The sequence below is a fragment of the Notechis scutatus genome, chromosome 12 (genome assembly GCF_049901735.1).
Source record: "Notechis scutatus isolate UNSWTSFEM ecotype Mainland chromosome 12, rNotScu1.2, whole genome shotgun sequence".
NCBI classification, from domain to species: domain Eukaryota; kingdom Metazoa; phylum Chordata; class Lepidosauria; order Squamata; family Elapidae; genus Notechis; species Notechis scutatus.
The window spans coordinates 8,745,119-8,768,092 of NC_142020.1; the positions used below are offsets into that span (position 1 = coordinate 8,745,119).

At 44.9% G+C, this 22,974-nt stretch overlaps 1 protein-coding gene across 1 annotated transcript in view; it reads left to right on the forward strand.

Annotated features, from left to right (window-relative positions):
• The window catches only part of XPO6 (exportin 6), a 61,238-nt gene that overhangs the window by 18,131 nt on the left and 20,133 nt on the right, over positions 1 to 22,974 (forward strand). Inside the window, exons 5-13 of the mRNA XM_026680703.2 lie at positions 784 to 943; positions 1,285 to 1,362; positions 4,622 to 5,075; positions 11,450 to 11,576; positions 12,361 to 12,470; positions 14,892 to 15,000; positions 16,888 to 16,980; positions 20,840 to 20,909; positions 22,524 to 22,683. Of these exons, the coding sequence (XP_026536488.1) occupies positions 784 to 943; positions 1,285 to 1,362; positions 4,622 to 5,075; positions 11,450 to 11,576; positions 12,361 to 12,470; positions 14,892 to 15,000; positions 16,888 to 16,980; positions 20,840 to 20,909; positions 22,524 to 22,683 (1,361 nt within the window). The remainder of the gene's footprint in view (positions 1 to 783; positions 944 to 1,284; positions 1,363 to 4,621; positions 5,076 to 11,449; positions 11,577 to 12,360; positions 12,471 to 14,891; positions 15,001 to 16,887; positions 16,981 to 20,839; positions 20,910 to 22,523; positions 22,684 to 22,974) is intronic.

Sequence of the window (22,974 nt, forward strand, 5' to 3'; positions counted from 1 at the left end):
GCTGATAGGGAAGATTACAAGTCACTCCGCTAAGTACTTCCACCTTCCCTCACCTGGTAGTAGCTACCCCTGGTGCCACTATGCTCACACCGCACCTTGCCTACCAGCCTGCTTGTGAGCTGCCAAGGACCTACAGTAGTTGCTTAGCGGCGGCAATGCGGATTGCTGTTGCTGAGCGATGCAGCTGTGCGACGCTGTGCTTTACAACTGCATTACTTAGCTACGTAAATTCCAGTCCTAATGACCATCATTAACTGAGGGCAGCCTCAGTCTAGGTATACACCAGGCTAGCTCTCTATTCTAAATATTCTAAATGCTCCGGAAGTAGCTTTCCAAAGAAAGGATGGGTGGATGAATGGGTGGGTGGGTAGACAAATAGACACATAAAAGAAAGCCACTCATGCTAAAAGGGACGCGGGTGGCTCAGTGGCTAAGATGCGGAACTTGTCAATCAGAAAGGTCGGCAGTTCGGTGGTTCGAATCCCTAGCGTCACCTAACGGAGTGAGCTCCCGTTCCTTGTCCCAGCTTCTGCCAACCTGGCAGTTCGAAAGCATGTAAAAAAATGCAAGTAGAAAAATAGGGACCCCTTTGGTGGGAAGGGAAGAGCGTTCCATGCGTCTTTGGCATTTAGTCCTGCTGGCCACCTGACCACAGAGACGTCTTTGGACAGCGCTGGCTCTTCTTCGGCTTTGTAACGGAGATGAGCACCGCCCCCTAGAGCCGGAAACGTGTGAGGGAAACCTTTACCTTTACTCATGCTAAAAATCCATTCTCTTTAACAGTTAATCCAATCCCCAGTGACAACTCCACTTGGGCTGATCATGCTGAAGACCACGTCCGAAGAGCTGGCCTGCCCGTGGGAAGACCTCAGCATTGCACGGAAGGAGGAGCTGCGGAAGTTGCTCCTGGAGCAGGTTCAGAATGTCCTCGGACTTCTCACAGGTATCTTAATTATCCTCTTAATTATCAGTTTTATATCTGGAAATCCTGCTGTCTCTAAGACCTCCTACCCATTTTTTTCTCTGCTAAGAAAGGGATGTTATTAGCATTCTCCTTCGGCATCCGCATTGAGTTCTTCAAAGAGAGAGTCAAGAATCTGGTCCTGATTGACAGGTAAAGAGACCATGATACGCAGAGCGCAAGTCATAAACGCGCGTGAGGTTTCCTCAAATCCCCCGAATTCCACCGACATGCTTGAAATAACAAACTTGTAACTTGAGGCTGAGCGCTGAACATGCGAATGGATTTGCAGCTGCTGAGACTTTGTTCTTCTTTCGTGACAGGTATTTTGGAGAGCATCTGGGATAAATACAGTGTTACGGCCGCCACCCCGCCACCGTCTCCGACATCCAGAGAAAGTGGTAAAATCTTTTGTTTCTCCTTCTGCTCGGTGTCGATACCAGTAGTCCTTGCCTTACAACCATTTGCTTAGTGGCACATTTGAAGTTACAACAGCCCTGAAGAAAGGGACTTAACAAGAGTCACGGTTAACATTATCACAATTTGGGTGCTTGGCAACCGGCATGGATTTACGAAATTTGCAGCATCCCGGGATTACGGGGTTGCCATTTGCGACGTCCCTGCCAGCTTCCTATTGAACAGAGCCAATGGGAAAAGACCAATTTGCTTAATGACCACATAATCCACTTAACAACCAGGACAAAAATGGTGGTAAAATTAGGCATGACATGCTTAACAATGACCTTGCTTAAAATGGAAATTCTGGTTCCCCCTTATAGTTATAAGTCAAGGACTGCCTGTAATTCTTAGTGACACCTTCATCTTCTTCATCTTCATTTAATGACCCCATAATCCCTTGCGGGTGGAGTCTGGACAACTGAATGGAGCTAACACAGTGTTTTAATGGCCAGATGCCCTTCCTGTCGCCAATAGGGAGTTTTGTTCAGCAGATATATTCTCAGTGTGCCTAGAGAGAGAAATATCACTCCTCTTAGTAACACCTACATCTTGTGGGGGAGGGGGGAGTCAGTATTTGGGACCAGGGAAGGAAGACAAGATGGTTTCTATACAATAAAACTTGAAAGTTGTACAGGAATTGCTATGGTGCAGCTTATTTTGACAATGTTGTTGCTTATTTCTGGAGGAATAACTGACTGTAGGAAGGTTGTGGTGGATTTGTGATGTGTCCCACGGCTTCTGGCCCTCACGAATTTGGCAGTTTTTTTTTTTTTTTAACCTTGGCAGCTTTCAGGTGTGTGCTGGCTAGGGAATTCTGGGAATTGAAGTCCACACATCTGAGAGTTGCCAAGGTTGAGAAACACCACATTAGGGAATTAATTCGGGCATCCGTTGGAACCCTGACAGTCACATTGCATTTGCTACTTCTCCGAGCAAACTTTCTAATGACTTCCACTGTCTGACCTCTTTCTCCAACCGGCAGGGCAGTTCATCAGGCTAAGAAGCCTGAACCGCAATACAATAATTCATGTTAATTCAAACCATCCTATGAAATTGCAACGACTTGCTGTCTCGTTAGCATAGATTGCTGTGCTCCTCACACAGACAGCTCGTACCAGCTGTCCATTCATTTAGAAATATTGGCTGCACAGTTTTAATGAGGGGAGATCAGAAGCTCATTTCAGAAACATGAGATGGGGGATGATTAAGATCCTCTTCTGAGTGACTATTTCGAGAGCAAGTCAGCAGGATTTTCTGTCTATTCCACTAGGCTGCGGAGGTAAAAATAAAAAAAAAAGTCAGATTCAGGTAGTCCTCAGACTGTGACTGTAATGGATCCTGCCCATTATGGCCGCATGTCATGGTGTTTGTTAAGTGAGATTGACTCATTTAAATGATTCCCACCCCACTGCTCTTCCATGTTGCGGTCGTTAAGCAGCACACAAAAGTGCCTTGAGGGTGGAAGGAGCCTAGTGCAGGAGCCAGCACACCTGTTCTGACCCAGCTCCCCAAACACGACAAACCCTCTGAAATGAACTCAAAGATTCCTTTAATTAGGAGCGCTGGCAAAAAAGTTTCTCTCTCACCGCAGGCTAACAATTCCGGCCGGCTGGAAGAGGAATAGTTATCTGCCACATCTATTCATTTCTGCCCCCCTGCCTTTTATCCCCAGAGCTAGGGTGGGGCCTCGCTAGCTGTTCCATCGCAAGGACTGGCCCATAGATTTCCACTGCTCTCCTCTCCTCTGCCTTCTGTACATCTGTGCGGCTAGGGTGGGGCTTCAGTAGTAGCTGTGGCTCTTCCATCCCAAGGACCGGCCCATATAGTTCCACTGCTCTCCTCTCCTCTGCCTTCTGTGCATCTGTGTGGCTAGGGTGGGGCTTCACTAGCAGCTGTGGCTCTTCCATCCCAAGGACCGGCCCATATAGTTCCATTGCTCTCCTCTCCTCTGCCTTCTGTGCATCTGTGTGGCTAGGGTGGGGCTTCACTAGCAGCCGTGGCTCTTCCATCCCAGGGACCGGCCCATATAGTTCCACTGCTCTCCTCTCCTCTGCCTTCTGTGCATCTGTGCGGCTAGGGTGGGGCTTCACTAGCAGCCGTGGCTCTTCCATCCCAGGGACCGGCCCATATAGTTCCACTGCTCTCCTCTCCTCTGCCTTCTGTGCATCCGTGCATCAGGCACTGGACCCTGCTGTTCCTCCTCTTCCTCATCAGCCACCTCCAGACCTGGGGGCTGTTGACTCTCCATCTGAGGGCTGACAGGACGGCCCAGGCTCTGCCTCTGTCTCTATTTCTGACAGCTCTATTCCCTCTTCCCGCTCGGAGCTCTCAGGTTGCCTTGATGCTGACCCGGACTCCCACACCTCCTCCTCCTCCTGATTCAACTGCTGGAGGGGCCGGTGGCTGATAGGCCACAACCCCACCTACCCTAAACCTTCCAAGGCTTCCCTCACCCCCAGGGACATCCCTTGTTTGGTTTCCTACCCCTTAGGGGCCCTCATTGAATCTCCAAAATCCTTCGGTCCTAAGTAGCTTTTGGAGGGCTATCATAACTTTAAACAGTTGCTAAGTGACCATTCATAAGTCGAGAACCACCTACATATTCTGGGAATTGAAGTCCACATATCTGACAGTTGCCAAGGTTGAGAAGCGCCTTGAAGAGACGTGGTGGCACAGTGGTTAAAATGCAGTATTGCAGGCTGGCTCTGCCCACTGCCAGGAGTTCGATCCCGACCGGCTCCAGGTTGACTCAGCCTTCCATCCTTCCGAGGTCGATAAAATGAGGACCCAGATTGTTGGGGGCAAGAGGCTGATTCTGTAAACCACTTAGAGAGGGGCTGTAAAAGCACTGTGAAGCGGTATATAAATCTCAGGGCTATGACTATTGCTGTAGTTGATTGAGTGTTGCGTTAGGAGCCCTGGTGGTGCAGTAGTTAGAATGTGGTATTGCAGGCTGACTCTGCCCACAGTCTGGAGTTCAATTCTGACTGATTCAAGGTTGACTCAGCCTTCCATCCTTCCGAGGTGGGTAAAATGAAGACCCAGATTATTAGGGGCAAATAGGCTGACACTGTAAACTGCTCAGAGAGGGCTGTAAAAGCACTGTGAAGCGGTATATAAGTCTATGTGCTATTGCTATATTGTTGGCAAGTCTTAGCATGACCGGACTTAACTTGTACATGTGTTTTTTTTCCTCTCCAGGCGATCTCTTGAGTAGCCTATTGCAGAGTCCCAGGGCGGCCAAATTACTGAACCAGCCAATCCCCGTCCTTGACTCAGAGAGCGAATACATTTGTTCCCTGGCTTTGGAGTGCCTAGCCCACCTCTTCAGCTGGATCCCTCTGTCGACCAGCATCACCCCATCCCTCCTCACCACCATCTTCCATTTCGCCCGCTTTGGCTGCGACACCCGCGTCAGGAAGATGTCCTCCATCAACGGCAGCAGCCAGAACGCCTCCTTGAGTCACGAACGCGGCCAGCTGGGCGTGCTGGCCATGTCTTGCATCAACGAACTCATGTCCAAGAACTGTGTGCCTGTGGAATTCGAAGAGTACTTGCTGCGGATGTTCCAGCAGACTTTCTACCTCCTGCAGAAGATCACCAGAGAGAACAACGCCCATTCGGTGAAGAGCCGGCTAGAGCAGCTGGATGAGAGGTAAGGCCGGACGAGTCAAGCCAACCACTGTTTTAGCTTTAACTTCCAAGATTACCTTTGCTGAAAGCTTTGTTATGCATGCTGTGTCTAATCCGCCTTTTTTCAGAGTCCCGGGACGGAGGCGGGATATACAGCCAGGTAAGTAAGTAGCTTTTTCTCTGGTAATATCACACTACTAACTAGAGCATACAAAACATTTGCTAGACCAATACTCGAATACAGTTCATCAGTCTGGAACCCACATTACGTATCTGATATTAACACAGTTGAGAAAGCCCAGAAATATTTCATAGGAAGAGTTCTCCACTCCTCTACTCGTTGCAGAAGACCTTATGCCACCAGACTTGAAATTCTAGACCTAGAAAACCTAGAACTACGCCGCCTTCAGTCCGATCTAAGTATAGTATATAAAATCATACATTGCAATGTCCTACCTGTCAATGAATACTTCAGCTTCAACCATAACAACACAAGAGCACACAATAGATACAAACTCAACGTAAACCGCTCCAAACTTGATTGCAGGAAATACGACTTCAGCAACAGAGTGGTCAATGTCTGGAATACTCTATCTGACTCTGTGGTTTCTTCCCCAAACCCCAAAAACTTTAACCTTAGACTGTCTACTATTGACCTCACCCCTTTCTTAAGAGGTCTGTAGGGGCGTGCATAAACACACCAACGTGCCTACTGTCCCTGTCCTATTGTTTCTTTTATATATATTTTTTATTTTTCTAACATGTATCCATGTATTCATAACTATGTTTTTACTTATACCTATTATCTTGTAAGCAATTGGCAAATAAAAATAAATAAATAAAGTTGTGACCCAGGTACGTGGCTCTGGGGCGGTCAACTCGGCAGAAACGCGTTTGCGGTGGCATAGGAGTTGTGTTTCTCCCCCCCTCCAGACCTCCCCCCTCCCCATTCATTACAGCTTGGCTGCTGGTCTGAGGGGATTCAAGATCTCAATTTGCCTCCATTCGGTTGTTGCTGTAAGCAGCCGAAGAGAAACCTGTGAGGTAAAGGGATATTTGTGGTTCTCTGGTTGGCATCGTCCTTCGGAAAGGCAGGGGTGGATGGGTCCGGTTTTGAGGGAAGAGTAGAGGCCGTAGGAAGGCGTTCTTCCCCAAATAGGGTAGCTAAGGGTGGTGGGAGATGGAGGCAGTTCTTCTCCGGGACAGCCTCTTGGAGAAAGTGAGGGCAGAATTTTAGCGTCACTGTTTTTTTTACTTTTCGAAGCATTGTTGGAACAACTTCAGGTACGTTAGTTTTTGGAATGAATTTAGCTGCTTGGAAATAAATTACGTCAAAAGCAGATTCTGTTCTTCATTTCTGATTTCCTTCCGGAGTGGGTGCAGTGGCCTAGAGGTGGAGCTGTCGCCTCACAGTCAGGAGGGCGTGAGTTCGATCCTCGCTAGAGGCAGATATTTCTCTCTCTGGGCCCAATGAGAATATATCTGCCAAACAAAACTCCGCATTGGTGACAGGAAGGGCATCCGGCCATTCGAACACTCTGCTAGCTCCATTCAGTTGCCCAGACTCCGCCCCGCAAGCAATTACGGGGTCTTTAAATGATGATTTTGATTACTGATTTCCTTCTCCTTGCCAATGCCTTTTTAAAGCAATCTGGTCCCTTTGACCAGATTCTGCCTGGATTTCAGGGTTGGTTTGTTTTTTTGTTTTGCCAACTCCATCCAAAAAGCCTCTGGGTTTGTTTTGACAGCAGTTGAGGAAAGGGCCTAAAGCACAAAGGGAACATTTTAGGTTTTGGCAAGGGTTGCTGAAATGGAGGTTGGCAAGAGCGGTTACAGAATGCAACCCTCGCATTTTATGCTGATCTGCTGGGCATCGCATCAGTTGTAGCTGGCAGGAAAATTCCTGCGTGCAGTTGAATGTCGCTGGAATGTCGCTTTCTTTTTTAAAAAAAAAAATGAAACAAAGCAAAACCTTTTAGAAAGAAGCTGGTATAGGCTGTTGTCCTCGAGAGGCAGATTGTTCTTTAATATATGTGAGTGACTTGAGGACACCGGTCAGATCTTAACAATACCCAGTTAATCTCTTATGAATTATCCTCTCTGGGTTAGTGTTTCCCAACCTTGGCCATGAGCCCCAGTGGTGCAGTGCTTAGAAGTGCAGTACTGCAGGGCTACTTCTGCTGACTGCCGGCTGCCTGCAATTTGGCAGTTCGATCTTGACCAGCTCAAGGTTGACTCAGCCTCTTCCATCCTTCCAAAGTGGGTAAAATGAGGACCCAGATGGTTGGGAGCAAGAGGCTGACTCTGTACAAGAGAGAGAGCTGTAAGAAGCACCATGAAGCGGTATATAAATCTAAGGGCTATTGCTATTTTGAACTCTGTGGATTTCAAGTCCCAGAATTCCACAGACAAGCAGGCTGCTATGGAATTCTGGGAGTTGAAGTCCAGAAATCCTGGAAATTGAAGTCCAGAAGCACTGCTCCGGACCTTCTAACCTCTGGACCCATAGCTGGCTGTGGAATTCTGGGAGTTGAAGTCCAGAAATCCTGGAAATTGAAGTCCAGAAGCACTGCTCTGGACCTTCTAACCTCTGGACCCCATAGCTGGCTGTGGAATTCTGGGAGTTGAAGTCCACACATCTCAAAGTAGCTAAGGTTGAGCAACCTAGGCTGTGCTAGATCTTCTAACCTCTAGCCTCCTATTTGATCTCTTTTTTCTAGAATTTTTTTCCTTCTCCAGAGAAGGGGGTCGGGGGGGCTGATATTGAGTGAAATATCTGTTAAACCTGGATGGTTGCCCTAGCAACTACAGCTGCTGTGGATTGGCTGAAGGGTGTGCTAAATTGGGAGGAAAAAAAACAGGAGGGGGTTAAACCTTTCAAAGAGCTGGTTGAAGTCTCCAAGCTGAGATTTTCTCCCCCTTGGTTGCTTTGCAGACTCCCCCCAATTCCTTCCTTCCTTATTACCAGCAGCCCTTGACCTCTTCCCTTCTGACGCAGGTAGGACAACCTGAAAGCTAGTACAGGCAGGGGATAAGAGTTCTTAGAGTCACAAGTTAGGCAGTTCCTGGTTGAAGGTCAGGATCTCAGCCCTGATTTAAGATTGGATCTCAGTTGTGGTCCTTGTGCGAGCCCAAGAGAGCGACCCATCTGTTATTGGAGGATGTTGAAAACAAGAACTGATGCAGTGGGGGGGATTCAAATGGTTTTCCCACCGGTTCGGTGGGCGTGGCTTGGTGGGCGTGCCTAACGCCCACGCTCAGCTTTCCCCACCCCAGCTGAGGCCTGTAGCGCCAATCAACTGAGAGGATAAAGAAGAGAAAAATGCATGGGGGGATTATTTTTTTCCTCCTCTCAACCGATCAAGATCAAGGGAGGCACTTATACCGCTCTATAAAGCCTTAGTAAGGCCACACCTAGAGTTCTGCATCCAGTTTTGGTCACCACATTACAAAAAAGATGTTGAGACTCTAGAAAAAGTGCAGAGAAGAGCAACCAGGATGATTAGGGGACTGGAGGCTAAAACATATGAAGAACGGTTGCAGGAACTGGGCATGGCTGGTCTAGGGAAGAGAAGGACCAGGGGAGACAGGATAGCAGTGTGCCAATATTTGAGGGGCTGCCACAGAGAGGTAAAGCTATTCTCTAAAGCAAAAGAAAGAGAGAAAGGAAGGAAGGAAGGAAGGAAGGAAGGAAGAAAGAAAGAAAGAAAGAAAGAAAGAAAGAAAGAAAAAGAAGAAGAAGAAGAAGAAGAAGAAGAAGAAGAAGAAGAAGAAGAAGAAGAAGAAGAAGAAGAAGAAAGAAGAAGAAGAAGAAAAGAAGAAGAAGAAGAAGAAGAAGAAAGAAAAGAAGAAGAAAAGAAAAGAAAAGAAAGAAAGAAAGAAAGAAAGAAAGAAAGAAAGAAAGAAAGAAAGAAAGAAAGAAAGAGAAAGAAAGAGAAAAAGATAGACATCTGAGAGAATCATGGATGGACAAAAGACATGTCTAGTTTAAGAAAAGGACAGGGGGACATGATAGCAGTCTTCCAATATCTCAGGGCTTGCCACAAAGAAGAGATGTAAAAAAGATGTTGAGATTCTAGAAAGAGTGCAGAGAAGAGCAACCAGGATGATGAGGGGACTGGAGGCTAAAACATATGAAGAACGGTTACAGGAACTGGGCTTGGCTAGTCTAGTAAAGAGAAGGACCAGGGGAGACAGGATAGCTAACAGTCTTCCAATATTTGAGGGGCTGCCACAGAGAGGAGGAAGGGGTCAAGCTATTCTCCAAGGCACCTGAAGGCCAGACAAGGAATAATGGATGGAAATTGAACAAGGAGAGATTCAACCTGGAAATAAGGAGATTATTTTTTTTCTGACAGTGAGAACAATCAACTAATGGAACAAAAGTTGCCTTCGGAAGTTGTGGGAGCTTCATCACTTGAGACTTTCAAGAAGAGATTGGACTGCCATTTGTCAGAAATGGTGTATGGTCTCCCGCTTGGGTGGGGGGTTGGACTAGATGACCTACAAGGTCCCTTCCAACTCTGATTATCTGTTATCGGATCCTCTGCTTTTTTTACTACCGGTTTGTGTGAACCGGTCCAAACCAGTAGCCACTGAACTGATGTTGGAATTATTCAGAGAATGTATAGAGAGAAACATCTGAAAAGTCTTGAAAGGTGGAAAAAAACGCAACCGAAGCGATAGATGGCTCGTCAGCATTTCTCTGCACCCCCAAACCTTTTTCATGGGTGATTTTCTTTGCCATTTGGGAGATGTAAGGGACCAAACACATGCCTTAAGCTTGGCAGGGGCTTAGGACAACCATTTTACTCCCTAAAAGGTAAAGGGTTCCCCGAGTGCATATGTGCTAGTTGTTTCCGGTTCAAGGGGGCGGTGATCATCTCCGTTACAAAGCCGAAAAGCCAGCACTGCCCAAAGACGTCTCCGTGGTCACGTGGCCGGCATGACTAAACGCCAAAGGTGCATGGAGGAACGCTGTTCCCTTCCCACCAAAGGGGTCCCTATTTTTCTACTTGCATTTTTTACACGCTTTTGAACTGCTCAGTTGGCAGAAGCTGGGACAAGTAACAGGAGCTCACTCCATTACACGGGGCTAGGGATTCAAACCGCCGAACTGCCGACCTTTCTGGTCGACAAGCTCAGCGTCTTAGCATTCCCGTTTGACTCCTTAGAACTTCTCAAATTTACACAAAGCAGGTGTTGGTCCTACCCATTTTCACAGGCAGTCCTTGAAACTCAGATAGAACTTGTGTACGGCTTTGCTTTCTTAGATGTCAGATAAATGCAAATTGATGATGATCGTGTCTAGCTTTGGAAACTGAAAATATGGGAATTGCTTTAAAAAAAAACAGTTCTATGTTGTGGCACTTTAAATTTTGTGAGTGGACTGAACATACTGTAGCTGAAAACCTCGAAGCTGTATGGTTTTGTTTTTGCATATTTACTTTGCATAACCAGAATTTTCAGAATTGGCAGTTTTTATAAAGACCTCATAGGCCATTAGTTCTGCTTACAGATGGGGATCAGACTGAATGAAATGAATGTTTGAGATGACAAGCTTTGTTATTCATTATTTCAGCATTGTATTATTTGAACAATGGGTTGGCTTTATGAAAGAAGGTCCAGTATTCAGAGAATTTATTTATATCACAGGTTATTATTTTAAAAAGAACGCTGTTTACACTTGTGCTTAATGTCACACAATATCCAGACTAGTGTTCTGTTGGGAACTTGTAGTTTGTTAGAAGAAAATCAATATCATGGTTTTCAACCTGCCCTCCATTCAGCGTAGAAACTTCTGTTGCCAGAAGAGGTTCACAGAATTCTTAACTAATCCAGTTTCTCCGCCCAATATTGGCAATGGTGAAATGCATAAACCATTAAAGGGGTTTCATTGTGGAAGCTCTTAAAAGTGGTGCGGTGGTCTAGAGGTGTAGCTCTCATCTCACAATCAGGAGGCTGTGTGTTCGCTCCTAGGTAGAGGCTGATATTTCTCTCTCTGGGCACAATGAGAATATATCTGCCGAACAAAAAACCACATGGGCAACAAGAAGGGCATCCGGCCATTCAAACACTCTGCTAGCTCCATTCAGTTGCCCAGATTTCACCCCGCAAGGGATTATGGGGTGGTTAAACGAAGATGATGATGATTGTGGAAGCTCTTAGCTTGAACAAGCACTATAGTTGCTTTTGACAAGAATCTTTTTCTGCTGTTTCAGGTAATAATGGAAGGAAAGGTTGCCTGCTGCGTAGGTAATAACCACAGAGCTTTACTTCAATTGTTCAAAAGGAATCTGTTTTATCTTTTCAAAGTGGCTTTTAATTCCTTGTTCTTCGTTGCTTCTCAGCAAATCTCCCCATTTGCTTACTCGGGTTCCTTCCTCTCTCTTGCAGCTACATAGAGAAGTTCACTGACTTTCTACGCCTTTTTGTGAGCGTCCACTTGAGAAGGATCGAATCCTATTCGCAGTTCCCTGTGGTGGAATTTCTTGCCCTGCTGTTCAAGTACACGTTTCATCAGGTACCGCTTTGAAACGGGCCAAGCTCTGTTCCCGTGTTGTGATCGCTGGCTTGCGTAGAAATGTATTTCTGGGAAAGGTGCAAAACTATTTTCTGTGTATTTTGGTTCTGCAGGAGGAACTCTTGATAGATTTTCCCCCCCCCCCCATTCCGTTTATTAACTTTGCATTTCAAAATCGTGCCCACCTTGGGTTGTGGATTTTCCCCTGCAAAACCCGCGTCTATCTTTTTGCCGTCTTGGAGAAGATCTATCAATGCACAGGTAGTCCTCAACTTACAACAGTTCATTTAGTGACCATTCAAAGGTACAACGGCACTGAAAAAAGTGGCTTATGGCCGTTTTTTCACCCATGCAACCATGGCAGCCTCTCCTCGATCACATGAACAAAATTCAGCCACTTGGCAGCTGACTCATATTTATGACGGTTGCAGCATCATGCGAACAATTTTTGATGACCTTCTGACAAAGCCAGATTCATTTAACAGCCCTGTTACCAAGTTAACAACTGCAGTGGTTCCCTTTAACGACTGCAGCAAGAACATTCGTAAAACTCACTCCACCGATGTTTCCCTTAGCAGCAGAAATGTTGGGCTCCATTAGGGTTGAAAGTTGAGGACTACCTGTAACCCCCAAGAGTCAACCCTTGGCATATAAGAGCCTCAGTGGTGCAGTGGTTAGAGCTTTAAACTAAGTTTTTTTTTTTTTAATGGAATGGCTTACAAATGTGTCCGTTCACCACCAGTCACGAGGCTAAACAACCTGTTTTTTGATGTACCCGTTTCAGCCCACGCATGAAGGCTACTTTTCCTGCTTAGACATCTGGGCTCTGTTTTTAGACTATTTGACCAGTAAAATAAAGAATCGCTTGGCAGATAAAGAAGCCGTACTCAACAGGTAAGCCACCGAGTTTGCTGTTCAGGTTGGGCAACCCCTCCCCCCGCCAAAAAAAGACATGCCTTGATTACTTGACTCAGTGTTTTTTGCAATGTTATTCCACTGTCTGTCTCCTAAGGGGTTGGACTAGAAGACCTCCAAGGTCCCTTCCAACTCTGTTATTCTATTCTATTCCGTTCCATTCCATTCTATTCTATTCTATTCTATTCTATTCTATTCTATTCTATTCTATTCTATTCTATTCCATTCCATTCCATTCCATTCCATTCCATATTTATTCCATTCCATATTTTATTCCATTCCATTCTATTCTTATTCCTATTCTATTCCTATTCCTATTCTATTCCTATTCTATTCTATTCTATTCTATTCTATTCCATTCCATTCCATTCCATTCCATATTTATTCCATTCCATATTTTATTCCATTCCATTCTATTCTTATTCTTATTCCTATTCTATTCCTATTCCTATTCTATTCCTATTCTATTCTATTCTATTCTATTCTATTCTATTCTATTCTATTCTATTCTATTCTTATTCCTATTCCTATTCCTATTCCTATTCTACTCTACTCCACTCCACTCCATTCCACTCCATATTTTATTCCATTCCATTCCATTCTATTCTATTCCATTCCATTCCATTCCATTCCATATTCCATTCCATTCTATTCTATTCCATTCCATTCCATTCCATATTTTATTCCATTCCATATTTTATTCCATTCCATTCTATTCTTATTCCTATTCTATTCTATTCTATTCCTATTCTATTCCTATTCTATTCTATTCTATTCTACTCTACTCTACTCTACTCTACTCTATTCCATTCCATATTTTATTCCATTCCATTCCATATTCTATTCTATTCTATTCTATTCTATTCTATTCTATTCTATTCTATTCTATTCCATCTTCTATTCCATACTATTCTATTCTGCGAATACAGGTAGTCCTCGACTTACAACGGTCCGTTTTCTGTCTGTTCAAAGTTACAACGTAAGTGACTTGTAAGGATTTTTCGCATTTGCCTCCGTGGCAGCATCCCAAATGGTCATGTGATCGAAATTCAGGTGCTTTGACAGCTGACTCATGACTGTTGCCCAGGATCTCGTGATGCCCCTTTGCAACCTTCTTTCAAGCAGAGTCCATGGGGAAAGCCCGATTCACTTCACAAGTGCCTCACTCACTTTATCGACTGCAGGGATTCACTTAACGGCTGCGGCAAGAAAAAGTTGCAAACTGGGGTAAAACTCACTTAACAAAGGCCTCGCTTAGCTTAGCCACAGAAATTTGGGGCTCAGTTGTGGTCGTAAGCCCGTGCCGTTTGCTTGGGAAAGAGTGAAGAAACCATAGTCCATGCCTGTGGAATTATGGTTGGCACGTGGAATTACGAGCTGTTTCACTTGAAACCACTGGTAGGAGTCAGCCTGGAATGCTTAGCATCTTAAATACATATTAAATATCCAGTGAGCGCATCCGCCAGTCCTCGAGCACTCTCTGCAAATGAGAACAAAAAGGCTAATGTATCAGAGGACGAGGTTGTGGTCTGGCCCATTTAGCCTGGAACAATTCTTAATTCTTTCAATCCCGAGTTTAATGGCTTCGAAAAGAGCGAACTGGAGCCAGCCAACCTAGCTGTCCCTGTAATAGCGAGGCAGGAACAAGCAGAAATAAGACGGCATCCCTCTTTGTGGAAGAGCCTTTTCTTTTGCTGTAGCTCTTTCTGAGCTCATGGAAACAGGAAATGTAAAGCGAATGTTTACATGTAAATGTGGTTGCAACACAGGGCCAGCATTTGAGACTTCCCCTTAGCGTACCCTAACCTGCTTCATATATTCAGTGGAGTATGTCGTATCTGCATGATCCAGGTCAGAGGTCTCCAACCTTGGCCACTTTTAAGACTTGTGGACTTCAACTCCCAGAATTCATTAGAGCATCGTATATTCCAGGGGTCTCCAACCTGAGCAACTTTAAGACTTGTGGACTTCAACTCCCAGAATCCCTCAGCCAGCTTTGCTTACAAATTATGATACACCCAGGGGGGTGGAGGGGAAAACCAAGGTCAAGGGTGACAGTGAATGATGTGCCTCAGAGTCGGCTACGCCCAGGCTGTGCCAGCATGTTAACTCCCAATAAATCCTTTTGAAGTTTTGGAAATTTGGCTCAAGATTTCATGATTTAATTGGGGTAACTGCCGGAATCCTGACAGTTGCCTGCACATGATGCTTTGAGAAAGCCCTTTGATTAAGTTCACTAACAGAAAAAGGAGTTTTGAACAAGTCTGGTGGCAGTCTACATGGTGATTTCCTCTTTCAGCAGGAAATTGGCTGGAGTATTTCCTTGTAACACGTGAGGTCACGAGCCTTTTCACTCTTCCTGTTTCGCCCTCATTTTGGACCGTTTTGCTTTTTTCCCAGGTACGAGGATGCTTTGGTTTTGCTGCTGACTGAAGTACTAAACCGAATACAGTTCAGGTATAACCAGGCCCAGTTGGAAGAGCTGGACGATGAGACGCTGGATGATGATGTAAGAAACGGAGTCCTTGGAGGTGTGAGACGTGGCCGGACGCACAGCGGCGCGCCGGGGGGATGAAAAGTGCTTCCGTGACCTCACCGAAGGCGTTTTCATCAAAGGGAGCGCTCGGTGAGCTTTCCGGAGAAATGGGTAAAAACGGGTGAAAGCTCCTGGAGCACTTTTCATGAAAGATGCGGCGCCGCAAGCCGTAGGAGTTGTTACCGGTGGTTGGGGACCCCTGCTATAGGCCAAAGTCTCCCAGGGTTCCCTCCCCACAGCATCCCTTTTGCAATTTTCAAAGGATACCCCCAAAAGATGCTTCTTTTTCCCCAAGGCAAAAAGGCAACTGGACTTTTCCTTGAGGACGTTTCGCTTCTCATCCAAGAAACTTCTTCACTTCTGACCGAATGGAGGAGGATGGAAGGATGAAGCTTCTTGGATGAGAAGGGAAACGCCTTCCAAGGAAGAAGCAAAGAAAGTCCAGTTGCCTTTGGAAAAAGCACCTTTGGGACAACATGGCCTGGATGACTTGAGAATCTCTGCAAAGACTGGTTGCCATATTGTGAGACTGAAAGTGTTACAAAGAGACCCATTCTCAGAATAAAGGCAGTAAACTATGCATGCAATAGAGAACGACGCAAATGAGATTCTTTAAGATTTTCCAAACCCAACAATCTAAATCAGGGGGTGTCAAACTCAAGCCCTGCAGGCCGCATCCAGCCTGCGATGAGGTAGGATCTGGCCCGTGGGGACGTCCTGGAAAATGTAACGTTGCTTCAGCCTGGTCTACCCAATGCAAAGAGGAAACATGCCAGCAATTGGTTACCACGATGTAAAACAGATGTTGAGACTCACTCTAGAAAGAGTGCAGAGAAGAGCAACAAAGATGATTAGGGGACTGGAGGCTAAAACATATGAAGAACAGTTGCTGAAACTACTGGGCATGTCTAGTTTAATGAAAAGAAGGACTAAGGGAGACATGATAGCAGTCTTCCAATATCTCAGGGGCTGCCCCAAAGAAGAGGGAGTCAAGCTATTCTCCAAAGCACCTGAAGGCAGGACAAGAAGCAATGGGTGGAAACTCCTCAAGGAGAGAAGCCATCTAGAACTAAGGAGAAATTTCCTGACAGTGAAAACAATAAGTGGAACAACTTGCCTCCAGAAGTTGTGAATGCTCCAACACTTTACAAAGATGTTGGATAACCATTTCTCTGAAGTGGTGTAGGGTTTCCTGCCTAGGCAGGGGGTTGGACTAGAAGACCTCCAAGGTCCCTTCCAACTCTGTTATTCTATTGTTTCTAGTTTGGGGAGTGGTGTCAAGCTGGCCATGCCCACCCAGTTGACCCCTCCCCCCCGAGGTCAACCACAGCCCTGATGCGGCCCTCAGTGAAATTGAGTTTCACAGTCCTCATCTAACCCCTCTTGGGCTGAAGGGAAATGAGATCAAATGGACTGTTCAACTTTGGATCAGCAGCTCCCAACCTTTTGGGCACCAGGGACCGGTTCCACGCAGAGAGGTTTTTCTGCAGACCATAGAAAGCATAGTTTTGCATACTGCCTTCATCATGAAGATGGGGGCTTCGCTTGTTTGCATGGACCAGTTTCTAGCATGCCTGGGACCAGTACCAGTTTGTGGACCGGAGGTTGGGGACCCCCGCTTTAGATTACAAATGGGTAACATCATCTTTAAACCATCCACCAGGCTGAAAATATTTCCCGTCATTTGGAAACCAGCGTGGGGAGATTAGAACCTTTCTCCTTGGGGGCAGTTTTGACTTCATAATATAATTGCTTTCCCTCCATTGTTGCAATAAGTTTCCAGGTTTAGAGTTAAGAACCTGACTTTAAAGGAAATAAAAAAAACGCTGGATTATGCCTTTGTTTTCACCCCCTTAACAGCAACAGACCGAATGGCAGCGGTATCTCCTTCAGAGCTTAGAAGTTGTGGCCAAAGTTATGGAGCTTTTGCCAACTCATGCCTTCTCTACACTGGTAAGTGGACAGAGTGAATATCATGAAGTATTAAAGAGCCGAGAGGGATCTTAGAGGCCATCTAGTCAATCAGACCGGAGACCAGAACAAATAAAAACACATGATGAGGTCCCCTTAGACTTGCAAAATATGCCAAATTCTGGGTTCAATGCATCCATTAAACAAACAGTACCTAGCTCTTGGTGTCAACAGTACCCAGCGTAATTATCTTCCAAACCAGCACCCCTACTGAGAACTCTACTGACAATCCAAAGACCAGTGCAAGAAAAATACCTTAAGCATTATGTCATGGAATGTAGCGTTTTAGAGGCCTAAGTTACCCTGATCCTCTGATAGGTAAGGATATCATTTTGGTGCAAGGGACTTGGACTGCGGATGACCTCCTGCTAAATCGGGGGTCCCCAAACGTGGCAACTTTAAAGACTTGTGGACTTCAACTCTCAGAACTGGACTTCTGGGAGTTGTACTCCACAAGTCTTAAAGTTGCCAAGTTTGGAGACCTCTGTGCTAAATGGTTATCATTCGCATAAGCTCAGGAAGGCTGAAGGCCATCTAACCGTATTCCCTGCTCTGGGCAGGATCCACTAGAGCAGTGTTTCTCAACCTTGGCCACTTTTAAGGGGTGTGTGGACTTCCAACTCCCAGAATTCTTCAGCCAGCCTGTCTCAGGCTGTCAATGCTGCCTGGCACAGGGGTGAGTCCTGGCTTGCCATTTGGATGTAGCCTGGAAAATCCTATTTATGGTATTTGGGAGAAGAGTTAACTTTGGGGGTTTATTTGAAAACAGGAGTAGGTAAAAGAAATTATGTTAAACGCGACAGGCTGACACCCTTGTTAATCCTTCTGTTTGTGATTATTGCCCCGGATCTCACTCTCTTGCGCTTGCTCTGGGCATTCTCTAAAGTACTGTGTTGCTTCATTGATTTGTTCTGATTCATTTAATTTTATTTGGTATTTTTCAGCCTCGGGAACTTTAAGATGGGTTGACTTCAATTCCCAGAATTCCCCCTAGATATGGGGAAACCCACACCCTTTTAGAAGTTCCGAAGGTTGAGAAACACTCAACATAGCTAGAAGTTTGTTTGTTTTTCCCCCTCAACTCACCATGGAAAGCATTGTGCTGAAAAGTTATCGTGCCTTATAGTGAGGTGGTAAGAATCAAGCGAGAGTAGTTGGCAGACTTTTATATAGAGAAGATTTGAAGGGAAATTCTGCTCTCGGAACCCAAATAGATAAAAGAAACTTCATTTCTAGGCCTCTGCAGAACTCCCAAGTGTTCCCACTGGTTTGCTACTTACCCCAGTAGAAGTGATCCCTTCTCACTAGTTTCTAATGTTCTCCTTCCTTATTTGTGATACGCTCACGTGGTTTGTTTTTTTTCAGCATGCTCGGGGTTTTTTTTTTTTAAACGTTTTGAGCCTCATGTGACCTGTGTTCCAGTAACATTGGAAACATGCGACCAGCCACCATGTAGATAATAAAAGCAGCTTGAGAAATGAAAGTCTCTCTGTGCTTCTTCCTATTACTGGATGGATGGATCTTTCTGGGCACATGCCACGCCCCGTTGAGTAGCAGAGCATTTCCCAATATCTTGCATAATAGAACGAAAAAGAAACAGCGATGTTTTGTTTTGTTTTGTTTTTTGGTTACTTCTACTTTTGTTACTTGTGCAATGTGATTTTGTTTCTTTTCCTACTTGCTACACAACTTCCTTGCCTTATTTTATTATGGGGACAAAGACTGTTATGATGTCCATTCTAATCTTTGAGTCCACGATAGAGTTTTGATCTATGGGTCTCTGGTGCACATTTTAATACCAAATCTATTCTGATAACCTTTGTCCTTGACCAAAAGGTGCTTTTTTCCAAGAGGCAACTAGATTTTCTGGTTTTTCTTTGAAGACGTTTCGCTTCTCATCCAAGAAGCTTCTTCAATTCTGAATCCATTCCCCACCATCCAGTCAGAGCTGAAGAAGCTTCTTGGATGAGAAGCGAAACGTCTTCAAAGAAAAACCAGTTGCCTCATGAAAAAGCACCTTTGGGATGACCATGAACCCGGATGACTGAGAATCTCCACAGACTTTTTGTCCTTGACTGAAGCTGCTTCTTTCCACAAGGAATCACAGAATATCAGAGTTGGAAGGCCCATTAGATGTCTTCTAATCAAACCCCTTTTTAAGCAAGAGACCCTATACCAGACAAAATGGTTGCCAATCCCTTCTTGAAAAGATGGGCAGCAAATAAATTCGATAAAGAAATAACATTTTAAAAACTTCCCTTTTAGGTATTACTACAAGAATGCTGCCAAGTTAGAAATATTACAGGTAGTCCTTAACTTAGGACTGGTCACTTAGCAACTGCTCAAGGTTATGACAGACCCCTCCCCACAAAAGGTACTTATGACCCAATGACAAAGTTCAATGGCTGCTCCCTCCGGGGTCGCATAATCGCATTTGGGGTGCTGAGCAATCGATCCTATTTATGGCCATTTGCAGCATCCCCCGGTCACATGAGAACAACGTATGCTGTTTTTCCTGCAAACTGACGTTTCCTGGCACAAGCACCTCATAGTGAACAATAGCTTAGCTTAACAACTGTGGCATTCACTTAATGACAGCCATTTCACTTAATACCATGGTGATTTACTTAATGACTGCTGTGGGTTCCATTACGGACATAAGTCAAAGGCTACCTATATGGGAAAATTTTGCAAAAATAAAACAGGGCAGCTGGAGTAAACCCAAGAAAGTCGGCCTAATGTTGATTTAACTAGGACCCTGGAAAGAAGAGTTGATTGTGATTCCTGCGCTGTACGTTTCATCATCTTCTCCTGCTGAGAAACTGTGGCATACCTGCCAGCTTCTGTAACGGTCCTTGCCTGAAATTAACGCTTTAAATTTCTTGGTTGTGACAAGCACATCTTGCAGAGACCAGGAGTTTCCCCCACTGTTTCTCCCTATTACTTCAAAAGGATGAGGTGACTTTTCCTGGAGGGAGCTAAATCACTCCAGACGTTTTATTTATTTATTCAATATTTTTTACCTGCTGTGTTGAGAGAGAGATTTGTGGCAGGCTACAATTTTTAATAAAACAGCCTTAAGTCTCTAATAAAACAGTCTAAATAATTTCACATAGCAATAATCCATAATTAAAATACAGATAAAAACCAGAAAACTACCCATCGAGAAGCAACAAAATTAATGGAATGGTATTAGTGTAGCCTAAAGATGAAGAGGCTTCACATTTTATTTATTTATTTATTGAATTTATATTGCTGCCTATTCGCCCAGGGCGACTCAAGGCAGCTTACAGAATGTAAATTGGTGGTCCCAGGTTTAAAACTTCCTTTAAAATGAGTTTCCAAGGTGGCCTTAAGTAGCACATGGAAAATACTTCTTCCTCTTGAGACATGTTTTCCCAGTGATTTTGCCCTGAAAGAACTATGCTGGTCTGGAAATAATTGAAATTGCGTCCCAAAGGTGCTTTTTCAAAAGGTGGACTTTTTTTTTACCCTTGAAGATGTTTCACTTCTCATCTTCTTCAGTTCTGACTAAATGGTGGAGAATTCTGAAGAACTGAAGAAGCTTCTTAGATGAGAAGTGAAACATCTTCAAGGATAAAAAAAAAGTCCAGTTGCCTTTTGAAAAAGCAACTTTGGGACAACCATGATCTGGATGATTGAAAATCTCCATAGAAATAAGAAATTGTGCTTTTGACGCTTTCTGAGAGGGCCAGATTGGGAACCATGCCATGGATCTACTCTAACCTTTCAAACTTAATTTCTGAATGTTTTTTTTTTTATTCATCGTGCTTGAGATATCATCCATTTTGACTTTAATTTCAGCTCTTTTTTGCTTTAGTTTCCAGTGCTCCAAGAAAACCTGGATGTGTATCTGGGACTCCAACAGTTCATTGTCACCTCAGGGACAGGTAAGGTAAACTTTCTGTGCCTAAAGTCTCAGGTCAGTTAAACGTGACCAATGTTAAATAGGAGCTCTGGTGGTGCAGTGGTTAGAATTGCAGGCAAAACTCCGCCACAACCTGGAGTTTGATCTTGACGGGGCTCAAGGTTGACTCAACTTTCCATCCTTCTAAGGTCAGCAAAATTAAGACTCAGATTCTTGAGGGCAATATGCAAATAATGCTGAAATTGTAAACCACCCAGAGAGTGCTATAAAGTGCCTGTGGGGCAGTATATAAGCCTAAAATGCTTTGCTATGAATAAAATATTATGTGGGCTACAGCTGATTTCAATCCTTCACAAAAAAAGATGAATTAACATCAAGCAAGAGGGTTCCATCATACATGATGTCCAGAATCCTCAGAAGGCTTGTTCCTCCTGCCAAGTTTCAATCTGGGTTCATCATCCAGAATTAGCTTCTTCCAGAAGGCCAGTTTGTACATCCAGGGAATTTGTAACATACTGCAGTGTTCCAGGGTCACCTAATCTTGTGACCTTTAGAGCAGACTACTGACTGCTTTAAATTTTAATGCAAATATTTATGCTATTAATTACTTTATCAAGTTTAAGGAAGGGGCATCTGCCAGGAATACTTTTAGAAAGGGAAGAATAAAACCTCCCTTTCTAAAAGTAAGAACAAAAGCCATGCAACTTTGGTATGCCATGAAAAAGGAGAACATGCAGAGAGTAAACCTGTTTCTGATGGAAGACATGTGCCCTTGGCTATTTCCTTTGAAAGAGATGCTAGTTTAATTCTACTGTGTGAATAATTTATGTACTAGAGCTTTTAAAATTTAACTTAGACATTCTGATGTAGTATCTGTGGCTCTATACCTCTTGCTTGGGCCTTGGGAAGTGCTTGTGACAGGCTTTCAAAGTCGTAACATATCAAGGGGTGGGGGAGTCAGATTCACTTCATAGAGGCATTACTAACTTACCAACTGCAGCGATTCACTTGGCCATGATAACTGTGGCCATGAAAAACGGAGCAAAACTCAATTAGCAGCTGTCTCACTAAGCAGCAGAAAATTTGGGCCCAGGTGTGGTCATAAGTCGAGGACTGCCTGTAGTGCTTGACATTAAACTCAAGATTTAGGGGGTTTGAATCTTGGGTGGCTGCTTGTGGTACCGTCAAGTTGTCTCATTCAAAGCTTCCCAGGAAGGGAGGTGAGCGAGAATGAGGGAGAATTAAAGGAAGGCTGTCCTTTTCAGAAATAGTCCTTTGGTTTAACTGGAGCCATGAAAGGGTCTCCAGTTCAGAGTTTTGGCGGTCCAAGCCACTCCTTAGACCAAAGGCCTGTGTAATGCAATCCCAGTAATTGTTTCATTTCCTGCAAAGGGAACGTTATAATTGGATTTCTCCTCTGAGAGCTTTGTATGCTTTCAGGGTTATCGTTGGTGGATGAGCTCAGTCTTGAAATTCCATGGCCCCTGTTACGACCTGTGGACTTCAACTCCCAGAATTCCTGAGCCAGCCATGCTCACCACTTGACCTAGGGGGTGGGGAACAGATAGGGTTTTCCTAAATGGGGCAAGCCGCCCCCACATTTTTCTCATCAAGGCGTGTGGGCTTGCCTCTCCAGGCCACCGACTGAACATCACCGCGGAGAACGACTGCCGGCGTTTGCACTGCTCTCTGCGGGACCTCAGCTCCTTACTACAGGCAGTGGGGCGGCTAGCGGAGTACTTCACCGGGGACATGTTCGCAGCCAGGTTCAGCGATGCTCTTACCGTGGTGGAGAGGTAGGTAAAACCCACCTGGACAAAACCGCCTAAAGCAGTGTTTCTCAACCTTGGCCGCTTTAAGATGGGTGGACTTCAGTTCCCAGAATTCCCCTGACAACTCGTAAAGCATCCCTGGCTTGCTCTCGAGTTGCCATAAGAAAGAAGAGGGGGGAGATCTGGTGGAGCGGGTCATTGCTATGATCAGAGCACATTCCACGCCTAATCTTTCTCCAGATTGTGTCTCAAAGTTACCAAGCCCAGCCGGAGAGGCGTGTTTTCCATAGCCCAGCGAAAGTGCTTTTGTTGGAG